This window comes from Apostichopus japonicus, chromosome 21, assembly GCF_037975245.1.
Source record: "Apostichopus japonicus isolate 1M-3 chromosome 21, ASM3797524v1, whole genome shotgun sequence".
NCBI classification, from domain to species: Eukaryota; Metazoa; Echinodermata; class Holothuroidea; order Aspidochirotida; family Stichopodidae; genus Apostichopus; species Apostichopus japonicus.
Window position 1 is genome coordinate 1,357,752 of NC_092581.1, and position 13,708 is coordinate 1,371,459.

Below are 13,708 nucleotides of genomic sequence, written 5' to 3' on the forward strand. Positions count from 1 at the left end.
TTTGCCAAGATTAGCCAAAAGTATTGCTTGTTTAGATTCCTGTCAAGTCAGATTATGTATCAGGACTTTTGTACCAAGTATCTTAAACTGGCCGGACTTGGGAGTGTTGGCATGTTCTTCCTTATTTTACAGAAAAGAGATTGAGACCATAGGCCTACATACTATTTTCTTTGACTATCGCGGGATTTTGATCAAAGTTTAAGGAAATTTATTACATGCTTGACAGATATGTTTGACGCAAAATGCATTCAACGTTTCTTGTTACCGTGTCTTTGTGCTATTCATCATACATCATTAAATTCCATCTTTTTTAACGTACGACTAGTAAGACTAGAGGCCTACGCTATGGTAACATAATAGCAGACTGCTAAGGTCGCCTAACGATATCACAGTGTAGGAAACGGTAGTCATATCACTGATCATATATTCGTTCACCTGTTGATTTAAAACATGAATATAATTCTTGAAACAAGGAACTAAACGTAATAATAGGTGTGAATTCAAAATGAGATCTGTTTACCTCGTTTTCCGCCATAGTTGTGACTTTTAGTAACTAATATTGCATTTCGCGACGGAAAAGTTGATTCTGCATTTCCATGGAGATTCAAACAAGACTTGTAACACCAGTCGTTTTCATAGTCAGGCGCAAAGGCGAGAAATTATGGCACGCCGTTTTTGTACATCAAATATATAGGCGTTATCTCCACAGTTTTGCAAGGGCCTACTTTAATAATAATAATAATAAGACTTATAATGCGCACACACCACTCAAAGAATGTTCATGGCGCAAATGACAATGAGAAATGATACAAATAATACAGAAAAATACAAAACAATGACAGAAGAAAAACTTAGTGGTATAAGATCATATAAAAGCTTTTGTCATTAAGTGGGATTTTATGCTCTTCTTAAAGTTAGAGAGAGTAGATGTTTTTTCTGATTTTTAAGGGAAGTTGGTTCCATAGGCGAGGGGCAGAAACAATAAATGACCTATCCCCCAAGAATGTTTGGACTTAATTTCAGATAATAAAAATTGAGAGCTGGATCTTAGATTACGAGAGGGGACATAAATATGTAATAAGTCAGAAATATACATTGGACCATGTCCTTTAAGTGATTTATAAACAATAAGGAGAATTTTATACATAATACGATATTTCACAGGTAGCCATCGCAAGTTTTTTAAGACAGGGTGGATATGACAATGCTTATGAGAATGAGTTACAGTACGTGCAGCTGAGTTTTGGATTAATTGGAGTCTATGAATCTGTTCATGTGGAAGACCGAGGAGTAAGGAATTGCCCATATCCAACCTAGAAGTGATAAAAGAATGTACAATTTGTTCAGTTGCCTTATCATTTAAATAGTTTCGTAATTTGTAGATGCCTCTGAGATGAAATGCATTGTTTTCCTTCCGTTTTAAATCGAATCATGCAACTTCCGATTAGGACAGTAGGCTAGCATTGTTCGAGTACCAGTACTTTGAGATCCGATAATCAGTACTGTTAGTTTACTTACTCAGAATAGACTTCTTTTTTAAATAGTTTTCTTGACTACCTTTGTTACGTTCTCAGTTTGTGCATACGTAAACGTCCTGTCAGACTTTGTTTTTATCACAGTTCTTCATTAATAACTAACGTAACACCCATGGTCTCATCTACTAACACTCATAAAATTGATAAATCGTTCTTCTTCTGGTTCGCAACAGGAAGGCCTATAGCACTTCCCCACCCTCCAGGGTCATGCCCTCCCCCACCCAGTGCTGTGCGCAAAGGAGGCGTAGGCCATCCCAAACCTACCTCCCGGAGTCAATCGGAGGGAAATGGCTCATCGGGTGATATTTGCATTCAGCCGGGGAAGAATTAGACCACTAATACGGCTGCCCCCCCCCCTGTGCCCGGCAGTCTTATTTTTAAACTTCACACCAGTATCAATAAGAAGATTCTTTAGGGCTATTTATAGTGACCTAATGAATCGGTTTCAATGACCCACACCAGCACCCCCTCTTTTATAAATTTCCTATCGTTCGCCTCTAGCCCTTCCATCATGAAGGTCCATACCCCTACCTATAATCAGTCGGGGTGAAATTCCTCCCCTCCCCCCGACCAAATTTGAAGTCCCGTGCACTCCCCACCCCCCCCCCCCCTCACCCTCCTCCGACAAGCAGAATATTACCAAAAATGATCCTTGAGTACAATTCATAAATATATAATGTGTATGAGTTTCAAAAACTGTACTACAGTCATAGCACCATTTTGCCAGTAAGTTACCTCAACTTACCAAATCGAAGAACTTAGCCTAACCTTACTAAGAATTAAAACGCTGGAAACACAACCTGTATTCCTCCACGTGTTCCACAAGTCGTGTAAAAAATTGACATGCTTTGCATTGCGTAACGAGATTTTTCATACAATTGTAATGCAACGTGTGATCATGTGGCTTGGGCATACGCTATATTTCTATTAATAAATGTTATTCATTAACTGGCTTTATATCAACCTTTGAGTATACTATCAGGACATATTTTCAATTGGTTCATTGAGACTATATAGCCCTCCTACATATATGCATGCTAGAGTATAGATATTCCTATATATCGTCATCCATGAATGAGGAAAGGGGCAAAGTTCAGTGGGTATCTATTTAAAGTCAGGCTAACCATGTCTCATAGTGACTTTAGAGGTTATTCCTAACGTTTGTGTAGAATAGCCGTTCTTTCGCTTCCTGCATCACACTGGAAAACGAAAGATTATCTGTTTAAAATTGTTCTTTTTAACATATTCTGCTGAAAGTTGCTGAGTTTGTCATAATCATGGTAAGTCGTCTACATTTGTAATTATTTATCATTTATAGGATTCTTCCGTCAAACTAAATCACTGACGACTGCAGAGGTTCGGAATTGGTGGTTCTCATGCGCCTCCTTACTTACTTAAATTATGGTCATTTTCCCAACATTTTAGCATTTTAATATATTACATCTACTTCGTTACTAGACTTCTGTCCCTGCAGGTTATTTACACCAGACATTGAAAAGCCTGTTTAATGTTACAATTAAATTTCTTAGTGAGAAACAAGTGACCATTTTTAAAATATAAATCATAGCATGTCTAATAGGTACTAATACTATTATATACCCGCATAGAGCATTCATGATATCCTTCGATGTCAAACTGTTATAAGATAACGTTTAAGTTCGGGAGGGAGAATTTGCCACCCCCAGCATAAAACTAAATTGGATCTTAACCCCTACTCGACCCCCCCCCCTTCCCCTTCCATGCAGCTGCAGACTGGCGCTCCTGATGTATGATGCAACAGTTGCACTAAAAGATGCACTAAACTTGGAGTGGTGCAAATGTTGTCTTCTTTTGCATCTATAAGCTTATACAAGTACATGGGAATTACCACGTGTCAGTTTACAGATGACGTCAATTTTATCAATTTATTTCTTCGAGTGCCTAATTAACTGAATCCGAACCTGTTTTCTCTACCGCGAAGTGTTTTATTTTCAATGAAAGCTTCTTTTTCATGTTATAGCTTTTCGGTTAATCATTGCGATAAGTTAACATGGATATTTTGGTGATATATCCCTCCTGGGTCCCACCCGAACCTCGTGCTCAATTTAAATTGGTCTGCTACGAGGCTATGGAACCCCTACAAACATTTTTGGTTGGGGGGGGGGGCTGCGGCCCCCCGCCTCCTACGCCTATGTGAATACATGTGAAGAATTTACTAGGCATTGTAATTATGGGGATACATGCTTTAGCTGCTGTTTCTTAATTGGAGGTGTATCAACGGAGGGGGGGGGGATGTAAAAGTTCTTACATGGGGTGAAAGGGGCGCGGTTGATATGTACTTATACGGTCTGCATACTCGTCCTGGTAACGTAATTGAAGAAAGCATTTGCCCTAAACAGTGATATGTATGTCGCTATATCTATACCAGTTGCCGTGTTATCTGTAAAAGCACGCTATATTAAACACTTGAACCATGGACTTGTAAAATGACTGACATGTCGTATTAATGTTTAACATGCCCAGTGTTTATAATAGAATGATAAAGGTTAAACTGTACAAAAGTCAATAGCGTGTGATCTGTAACGGATGCCCACCTGAAAAGCATGTGATTAGGAAATATTAAAACGTTTTATTGTTTCCAATAGATCACATGTAGTTCTTACTGACTAGCATTTCAGAGATCTAGTATATCTATAGGCTAGATCAGGTTATGGGATGGGGGTAGGGGGTGCGGTGGTGTTGGAGTCATAGGTGGGCTGTTGTAAGGTGATGCAATCTCTCTATATGCCAGCAGTTTGGCATGTGTTGATGTGAGAGTGACGCTCATTTATAGGAAAGGAATGGCGCTAACAAGGGGTGAACTTGGGCATGAACTGTTGGTGACCGGCTTAGTGTTCCAATCGGAGGCGCTGGGGCCTTAAAACAAGCGATGCGCATTTGGCAACTTGTAGCGATTCACATGAATTCAGCGTCGCAGGCATCTCAGGTTATCTTGGTGGCGCTAGGGACCCGACAGCGGCCCAACGGTTCTGAGCCGATAAACCGGGATGATAATCTACCTCTGCTTTGACCCGAAGTAACCTTCTACCAAATACTATTTCATTCCTTTCAAGTGTAAATATTGTTCGATGTATAGTCATTGCTACTTTTCTCGTCGAGTTTTGTCAAACATTTGCTTTACGGTCAGTCATTTTGTCTCTTACCATGTTTACATGAAATTTGACGAGTTGAAATTATATTTATTACATAATATTTGTTCCGTACGGTGGTATATTCTGGACATGTCAAAAATATAAAATTTCCAAGCGAATCTACATCAAAATTTTGAACCTCACTTTTTTTTTATTCTTTTTTTTTATCGTAAATGGTTGATCACGAATTGTTTGTTTTTTTTCTCCCTTGTTTGGATATGTTTTTATTTTCATGTCCCTAATAAGCAATTGTAACCCTGTGCGTTTTGTAAACATTTCCACCCCTTTTTTTTGGTCATCTCAATCGACAGCGTGAAGTGATCTCCCTCCACGTCGGTCAAGCCGGTGTCCAGATTGGTAATTCCTGCTGGGAACTGTTCTGTCTTGAGCACGGTATCCAGCCAGATGGCCAAATGCCAAGTGATAAGACCGTTGGGTCCGGAGAGGATGACTTCAACACGTTCTTTAGTGAAACTGGGGGTGGAAAACACGTCCCAAGGTCAATATTCGTGGACCTTGAACCCACGGTTATAGGTAAGTAACAGTATGGCAACATGTTATAGAATTATGTTTCCTTGGTTACTTCGGGTTTTTTTTTTGGTTTTTTTAATTTAATTTTTATTTTTTTAGACAGTGATATTGAAAGACATGGAACATCACATAACATACAACAAATTCATGCGTGACTATATATAAGTTTCCTTCTAGCAATACAGAAGAAAGAAAACAGTTTTAGATTTTCTTGTTTGTAACGTATTTAAATACTCATATGGCTTACACATGGGGTTGCAACATTAATTAAGAAATTAATAGACGTTGCGAAAAAATGGTGTCTTAAATTAGTTTGATCAATTGTATAAGCTTAAAGGTTAATTGTGCAACAGGTGGTAAAGGTTGATAAATGCCTGCGGAATTTGATAGCTAAACAATTACGCAATTGCTGAAACATCCTACTTAAGCACGATCCAGTATATAGAAACATTATCTATACATGTGATCTATTATGTACATTACCTTACACGAACGAGGTCCAAGTCGTTGCAGTAATGTATCTGAATAGTCCTGGACGCACACTTGAACAAAACTATAGTAAACAGTAACTTTTATCATGCAGATTGGTATAAATTTCTGACTGGCAACATATAGCTGTTAACAGATGTTAATCTAATTTATCAAGAAAAAAAGGTCAATATTTAAGATCGAACAATTCAGTTATAAATAAGGCATAAGCATCCTCGCTATAAGTTTATCACATCGGAATGATTCAACTCTGCAAGGTGACTAAGGGGTGTCGAGTGGGGGTGAAGGTGGGGTGGGGGTAGGTTGAAGACTGAGAAGAGCGAAGACTCTCATTTGCCTAAGAAGAGGAAAGGAGATTTTTGTACGAAAATATCTCCTATACATTCTATAATGTGAACATAATCACGGCGATTGTTACTATATGAATAAACATGACGAAATATGAGTTACCTGTGCCCTCACACATGTGAACAACATCGGTCCCTTCCCTTCCTCACGATACCTACAATGTTAATGTGCAGAGAAGAATCATCGTGAACCTGTCACATGAAAGAACTTGGCTTTTAATCCTCATATACTTAACGCCAACACCTCCCCCATTCCCTCCCCAACCAGTGCTACATATTGAGGATTTTAAAATTATGTGTAAATGATAAAAACAAAATATATATTAAAAAAAATTGATCATTTAATTAGAGACATACGCTGTATTTTCTTTATCGCGATGTATGAAAATGAACCCGTCACTGCAGTTATTCAAATATCTCTTCTAACCTTCTGTTTTCCAGACGAAGTTCGTTTAGGCGCATATCGTCAACTCTATCATCCAGAACAGTTAATTTCGGGGAAGGAGGACGCCGCCAATAATTATGCCAGGGGCCATTATACAATCGGTAAAGAAGCCATTGATGAAGTTCTCGACCGTACACGCAAACTCGCAGACCAGTGTACCGGTCTGCAAGGGTTCCTAGTCTTCCACAGCTTCGGAGGAGGTACTGGGTCTGGATTTACAAGTCTGTTATTGGAAAGGTTGTCCCTGGACTACGGCAAGAAACCCAAACTAGAATTTGCAGTCTATCCAGCCCCAAGGATATCAACGGCAGTAGTGGAGCCTTATAACGCTGTCCTCACCACCCATACAACTCTCGAGCATTCAGACTGTGCCTTTATGGTCGATAACGAAGCCATCTTCGAAATTTGCCAGAAAAATCTCGACATCGAAAGACCGTCGTTCACAAATCTGAACCGTATCATCGCGCAAGTGGTATCATCGATTACGGCATCGCTTAGATTCGATGGCGCTATCAACGTCGACTTGACAGAGTTCCAGACCAACCTCGTGCCTTACCCTCGCATCCACTTCCCCTTAGTTACATATGCACCAGTCATCTCGGCAGAAAAGGCTTACCACGAGCAAATGACCGTGTCTGAGATCACCAACGCTTGTTTCGAGCCAGCTAATCAAATGGTGAAGTGCGATCCACGCCACGGCAAGTACATGGCCTGTTGTCTTCTCTTCCGTGGAGATGTTGTACCTAAGGACGTCAATGCCGCTATCGCATCTATCAAGACCAAGCGATCCATCCAGTTCGTAGATTGGTGCCCCACTGGTTTTAAGATTGGCATCAACTACCAACCGCCAACCGTTGTACCAGGTGGTGACCTCGCCAAGGTACAACGTGCTGCCTGTATGTTGAGTAACACCACCGCTATAGCAGAAGCGTGGGCCCGTCTGAATCATAAGTTCGATCTGATGTACGCCAAGCGTGCTTTCGTACACTGGTTTGTAGGAGAAGGCATGGAGGAAGGGGAGTTCTCAGAGGCAAGGGAGGATCTCGCAGCTCTAGAGAAGGATTATGAAGAAGTAGGTGTTGATACGGCCGATCAAGAAGATGAAGGGGAAGAAGAAGGGGAAGAATATTAGATGCTTCAAAGTTTCCTTTCCAGAAATAACCAATAAACCTATACAGCAACATCAATATTACACAATGCTATTAGAAGAATCAAAGGCTGCCCGCAAAACAAAAGAAAATCATCAAAAATAAATAATGGAAGCAAATATCATTTGTTTCATTTACAACATTTTAAATGAATGTACGAGTAGATATGGTGTAGCAACAATTTTATGTGTATAATTACCACAGCAAAATATATAAAACAAAGGTATAGGTTTCATATATAGGCCAAAGTCAGTTTTTACACCTTCAAATGATATAAAAACGAAAAGTCGCGACTTATACAATAGAGACACAAATCAGACGATACAATATTACTGTCTGTATTATCGTCACCTGTCATATTTGGTGAGGGGGGGGGGGCGTTGTGAACAGGAGAGAGGGAGATAGCAGATCCTTTTCATTTATTCCCCTTTTTTTTAGTTTATCAGAAAAGAATGAAATTAGTTGTCCAACACTCTGTTTCCACAACAGCATTATCCTAACCATCATTCTTCTTCGCATGTATTCCTAGTAGGTTGATAAGTGATTGATAGCATAATAAGCAATGTAATACGATGGGAATAATTGAGTGCAGTAGGATGAGAGTCGGTAGAGAAATGGCGGGGAACGAAAGCATAACGTTAGTATATATATATATATATATATATATATATATATATATATATATATATATATATATATATATATATATATATATATAAATATATATATATATATATATATATATATATATATATATATATATATATATATATATATATATATATATATATATATATATATATAGATATATATATAGATATATAGATATATAATATGTGTTCTATAGAATATACAAGTAAAGTCTATACATATGTTGTAACTGACTGAAATCGACCTTGAGTTACGCGTTGACAAAAGAGGCAAAAATATGCATCTCATCGAATGGCAATTATTATATACTGATTTACCGATTTTCAACCACAAGTTTCAGTCATATTTACATTTCTTATTATTGTGCAGTAAAATGAGAAGATTACTTATCTCCGCAATTAAGGTTCTCAAATTGTTATATTCAGAGGACCAATGAAACCAACGGATAGAAATGTAAATATTGAAATAGTAAGTGTTATACACACTCACAGTCAGTTCATTTTGTCAGTATTAAAACTTATCATGCTACGAATAAACATAGTGCAATTATTTTTTTCTTCTTTATTCTGTGTTAAGTACATGTAATGTATTAAGAACTCAAAATCACTGCAAATTTACGTTACAATGTATAGATTACGTTACAATGTATAGATTACGTCACTTTGACACTACCCAATTTCGGACCACTGTGGCATTTAATTCCTCCCCCCCCCCCCCCGACTTAGCAAAAGAAATAGAAGTTACACCCAGTTCGGATAATATTGTCACGATTTCTTATATTCTTTCCGGTGATGTACAAAGAAACATAACAGGATACCTTAGAAGCATTTAGGAAAGTGCTGTGTCAATTACTGATCTATCACAGATGTCTAGTTAAAGTCTTGCGGCTTTACATGGCGATGAAGCCGACCGACAAGATGTAGGCTTGTGGAGATAAGAAGCATCTTAGAACATAGAGCGCAAAGTGTAGCCTGTACACTGTATGTTTTATTGTAGAGAGTAGGCCCAGATATTCGAGAGTATAGAGCAGGGTTGTCCAACCTACGGCCCGCCGCAAGGTCCCGTCAGGCCCGCCAACCTCATTAATTTACAAATGTTCTTTTACTCAGGAATTCTTTCGTAATAAATTTACTGGAGATCATTATATCTCAATATGAAGATTGTTTTATACAGATCAGAAGGCTTGTGAAGTGTCATTACCTGCAATCTGATTATCTTTTGGGCGTTTTTTTCTTTCTTGCACGCCACGCGCCAACCTACGGTGGCGCTCCGCTTGTATAGTAACTATATTTCCCATACCCCCTAACAGACCCCTAGCGGGGCCACTGAAATTTGCCGCTCTGGCACGAAACCCTGGATATGCCACAGGAGCTTGTAGGCTCATGCGGCCCCTCCTTTATCATAATCATTCGAGGTGGCCCTTCTCATCAAAAGGTTGGACAACCCTGGTATAGAGTAACTTTGTTACTTCTACAGACACATATTCCATGCCCTAACTTAGTTACACCTACATGAAGCATATTGCATTCCGCCACACCCAAAATATTTGTACTTATTTCTTATGATGAATGAAGTCTCACGTTGGTCTCAGCTCCAGTCGACACCGACATATTACAGGTGCTGTGGCCGAGTTGATAAAGGCGGTTGCATTTGATGCAACGAGGCTTAGCAATCGGGAGGTTCCGGGCTCGATACCCGGCCGGGTCATAGTAATGTGGGTTTTTCATCCAAGTGCAATCTACGGTTTTCCCCTCTGAAATGACTCTCTATAACTTGAAAAGATTCCAATTTGAGTTAAAAAATGTTGACTTGGAAGCCACCAGACGTGTAAGTTGTAATCCATAAGCCCTTGCGGGTTTCTCCCACATTAAATCTGTGGTCGCTTAAGCGTCGTAAAAATAATTGCTGATGATTATTTTTATTATTATTCCATATGTTATATCACATGACACCACGATCTCGGGATAAGTATGTTATTGTACAATGGTCCACTTAAGCAACACTATATTAATGCATAGTCCATGATAGTCGTATACCAAGCTCAGTTTGCTTATAAAACCAGAACAGATTATCTTACACAAAACAATGGCTCCGCAAACACACAATGGCTCCTCAACTATATATATGTGGCTCATCAAATAAGGTCAAAGTTGCACATGACCCTGTCCAGTAGTCATGCTGTGTAACAGTATATTCACATCCACTCTGGTTCGGAAATTTTCAGTTTGCTTTAAAAGTTTAGAGTGGATAAACTTTTGAAAATGTAAAACTTACCTTTTTAAATTGCTGACCAACCTTAAAGTCAGTGGCCTCTCAACGTCATTTTAAACTTATACTGAGACAATATTATAAAGTGCTGTATATATGTTTGAAGGGTTTAGTTACTAGTTGGTGGACAAACCCTACAAGGACAGTGTATTAAACGCCCAAAAAGCAACCCTAAAGTTGTTTAATTGAAGAAAAAACAGTTCGTATATAAGAAATAAAACAGTGAACAGCACCTCACCAAATACTATTCCGAAACCAACCTGTCCTGTGAAAAAACCACACAGTAAAACATATTGGAATTTGTTTCTATGTGGCGTGACTGAAAAATATCTAATTGAAACTATCAGCTTTTCGATCATTAATGTTGTAGCAACGGTTTAAGCCATAGTAACGCCGCTGTGACGTCGGTTGTTGTTAATGAGGATTAATGTCCCTTTCTGCGTTCCTTATCAACTTGACGTGTAGTCACATTAATCTATAGAAATTGACCTGCTTCAATTTCTATGCATTAATCTTATGCGTAAAATTAAAACGACTTAAATCAAGCTGAAATTTGTCAACATGGCTTCTGCATTAGGTCTTACTCGTAAATGTTCCACACCAATTTCATCATTTTTAAAGTCAATGAGAAAGTGTTACAACAGAAATAGCTGTCGATATGCGTCTGCTTTCACTTTCCACCCCCAAGAAGCTGATAAATCTCTTGGTAATGTGTGGGTCGACATTGCATTCCCTTGCATTCATAAGGTTCCAGCTAGGCTACAGTACATCAGTTAGGGAACTTAGGCATAACTTATTGCTTGGTTTAACGGTACAGTGTAAGGCCTAGGGCATAGGCCTAGCCAATGTTTAGGCTTTGTATACCGAATATAGCCCAGCCTAGTTTGGCCCTAGTAAGGTTAGCCCGGCAAACCAACTTTTATGGTGTCATAAGGCCAATGACTATAATTTCAGTATCATCCTAGGCAGGAGTACATGGTAGACATTTTTTCCTATTCATGACTCTGTTGAGGCTCAGTCTGGTATATGCCTGGGACAAAGTGGGAGTTACAAATTGCATTGTGTTAAACTGGGCTAGCATTGACCCAAAATCAGGGCATAATGTTATAAGCTAAACTACTGATTGCTGTGGGCATGGCATTATTATGTCAATATTTGGCCTAACTTTAGAATCCGTACCATATGAATGGGAAAGCTTACTTCGAATCGGCAGAATAACAACTGTATAATCCGGCTGAACGTGTGTGCTCGCATCAGCTTGGTTTCTGTCTATAGCGGCCTCCCAAATCAATAGAATAACAGTCATTGAATAGGTGCGTCATGTGAATGATTCGCTGGAATGAATTTAGCCTGTCAGGTAGTCGAATGGTACGGATTCTAAATTAGTACCCAATATTCTATAGTACCTACAGAGATTTTGTAATGAGGAGATTTAAATTACAACAAGTTTCCATTTATTATATTTCCCTGTATAGATATTTAATAGGGCCTACCTATAGGCTGCATCTTGAGTGTAACTTATGGTGCCACCGCTTTATAATTACTTGCACTATGGAAGAACCTATCATGGCATAGTCTATTTTAAAAAGATTTCACTTTGATGACCTTAAATTAAACAAGTTAAAATATTAATTTTAGTGCAAGTTTAACATGTATAGTATTAAAGTTCTAGAAAGAGTAATTAGTGATATATGTCTTAATTCTTTGCATTATAGGCACAAAAATAACAGTCTTGAAGCTGATTCAAGTAAGCTAATACAAAATAAGTTTCATGATTGTTATGATTTAGACATAACTATACAAATTTGATCATCATTTGCCTATACTTCTGTTGAAAACACATTGAGACACTAGCTAGCATATTTCAAAATGTGGCTTAATTTTTGTTGCTGCGGTTTAAATCAGAAATTTTCAAAAGTGTATCATTATTGGTACACTGTCATAATTAGGTCCCTCGACTATACACCAATACTGTTTCTGTTTTAAAACCGAAATTAGTATATCAGCTTGGAAAATAATTCACCTTTGAGATGTGATTTTAATGTATGACAAGTGGTTTTCAATTGTGGAAGGATCCTAAAAGACAAATAAACACAACGACAGTTTGATTTGTAGTCCATGTATGAAATCTCATATAAGCGCACAATGAACAGTAATATACTTCCCCAAATAAAATCAATGAATAAAGATGTAACATTGTTATATGTACATTAAATGTTACTTATTTAACTATCATGATGTGACACATTTGTTTTAAGGTACATACATGTACTACAGTGATTTATGACCCAAGCAAACCCCCTCAACCCCCCCCCCCCAAAAAAATACTCAATGGCTATTGTTTATTCTTTGCCTTTATTCAGGAGAAACATCCAAGATGAATTTGTTCCAGTCCCTGACAAATGCTATGGATATTGCACTTGCAACTGACCAGACAACAGGTTTGCCAATTTGCCAACAAATATGCTTAAAAAGTCAAATAATGGACACTTTTAAATGTTAACAAGCATTTTACTGCCACCCTCTTAAGGCAGGCACACTCCACACCAACCAGGCTGCGACAGGTCTGACACAACTCACCCGACTACTCCTCAAGCATGTGTTGGAGACAATTGTCGCCACCTAGATTTGGTCACGCGGAGGACCAACTGTCGGATTGTGGTTGGGTCGAGAGTAAAATTTCCTGCTGATACTGGACCGACCTGACTGATTTTTTGTCGCAGTTGCATTGGGTGGCAGTTGACTCAGCGCATTGTGCGCCTGCTTCCTTTCCAAACTTTGTCAGGGAATAAGTAGGAAGATAATATCTTCCCAGAAAGTACTATTTTAAACTTTTAGCTGTTTTAAGTACTCTAAAGTTTAAGGAAGACTAACACTAATAACCTTGAAAGCAGCTAGTTAATTTAAATTGTTGAATAGTTCATTGATGTCAGTCCATAGTGAAATCCTATAACAAAGTAATTAATTAGTTTGCTTGATCAATCAAAGTTTATTTCAAGGAGTGAAGCAAAAATTTGCTGTAACATGTGTTTTATACTACGATGAAAAGTGTTAACCCAAGGAAATGTTGTTTATCATTATCAAACTTACTCACTTCAGTACATTTGATTGGTTTAAAAAAGCA

General features: G+C 38.3%; 3 protein-coding genes across 10 annotated transcripts in view; 2 read left to right on the forward strand and 1 right to left on the reverse strand.

Annotated features, from left to right (window-relative positions):
* The window catches only part of LOC139962557 (adenylate kinase 9-like), a 35,931-nt gene extending 35,280 nt beyond the window's left edge, over window positions 1–651 (reverse strand). For all 8 annotated transcript variants that reach the window (XM_071962664.1, XM_071962663.1, XM_071962669.1 and 5 more), the window contains exon 1: window positions 521–651. In XM_071962664.1, the coding sequence (XP_071818765.1) occupies window positions 521–535 (15 nt within the window). In that variant the 5' untranslated portion in view covers window positions 536–651. The remainder of the gene's footprint in view (window positions 1–520) is intronic.
* Window positions 652–2,652: 2,001 nt separating this feature from the next.
* Window positions 2,653–7,752, forward strand: LOC139962904 (tubulin alpha chain-like). The gene is made up of 3 exons (XM_071963297.1): window positions 2,653–2,815; window positions 5,017–5,239; window positions 6,514–7,752. The coding sequence occupies exons 1-3, from the start codon at window positions 2,813–2,815 to the stop codon at window positions 7,647–7,649; spliced, it is 1,362 nt and encodes a 453-aa protein (XP_071819398.1). The 5' UTR covers window positions 2,653–2,812; the 3' UTR covers window positions 7,650–7,752.
* A 3,351-nt stretch (window positions 7,753–11,103) lies between these two features.
* The window catches only part of LOC139962495 (2-oxoisovalerate dehydrogenase subunit beta, mitochondrial-like), a 75,442-nt gene continuing 72,837 nt past the window's right edge, over window positions 11,104–13,708 (forward strand). The window contains exons 1-2 of the mRNA XM_071962507.1: window positions 11,104–11,290; window positions 12,948–13,025. Of these exons, the coding sequence (XP_071818608.1) occupies window positions 11,146–11,290; window positions 12,948–13,025 (223 nt within the window). The 5' untranslated portion in view covers window positions 11,104–11,145. The remainder of the gene's footprint in view (window positions 11,291–12,947; window positions 13,026–13,708) is intronic.

What these genes read in the sequence shown, in the direction of transcription:
- LOC139962904 (XM_071963297.1), top strand. An exon ending in CCTTGAACCCACGGTTATAG is followed by an intron (nt 5,240 to 6,513) that starts GTAAGTAACAGT and finishes TCTGTTTTCCAG; the next exon opens with ACGAAGTTCGTTTAGGCGCA.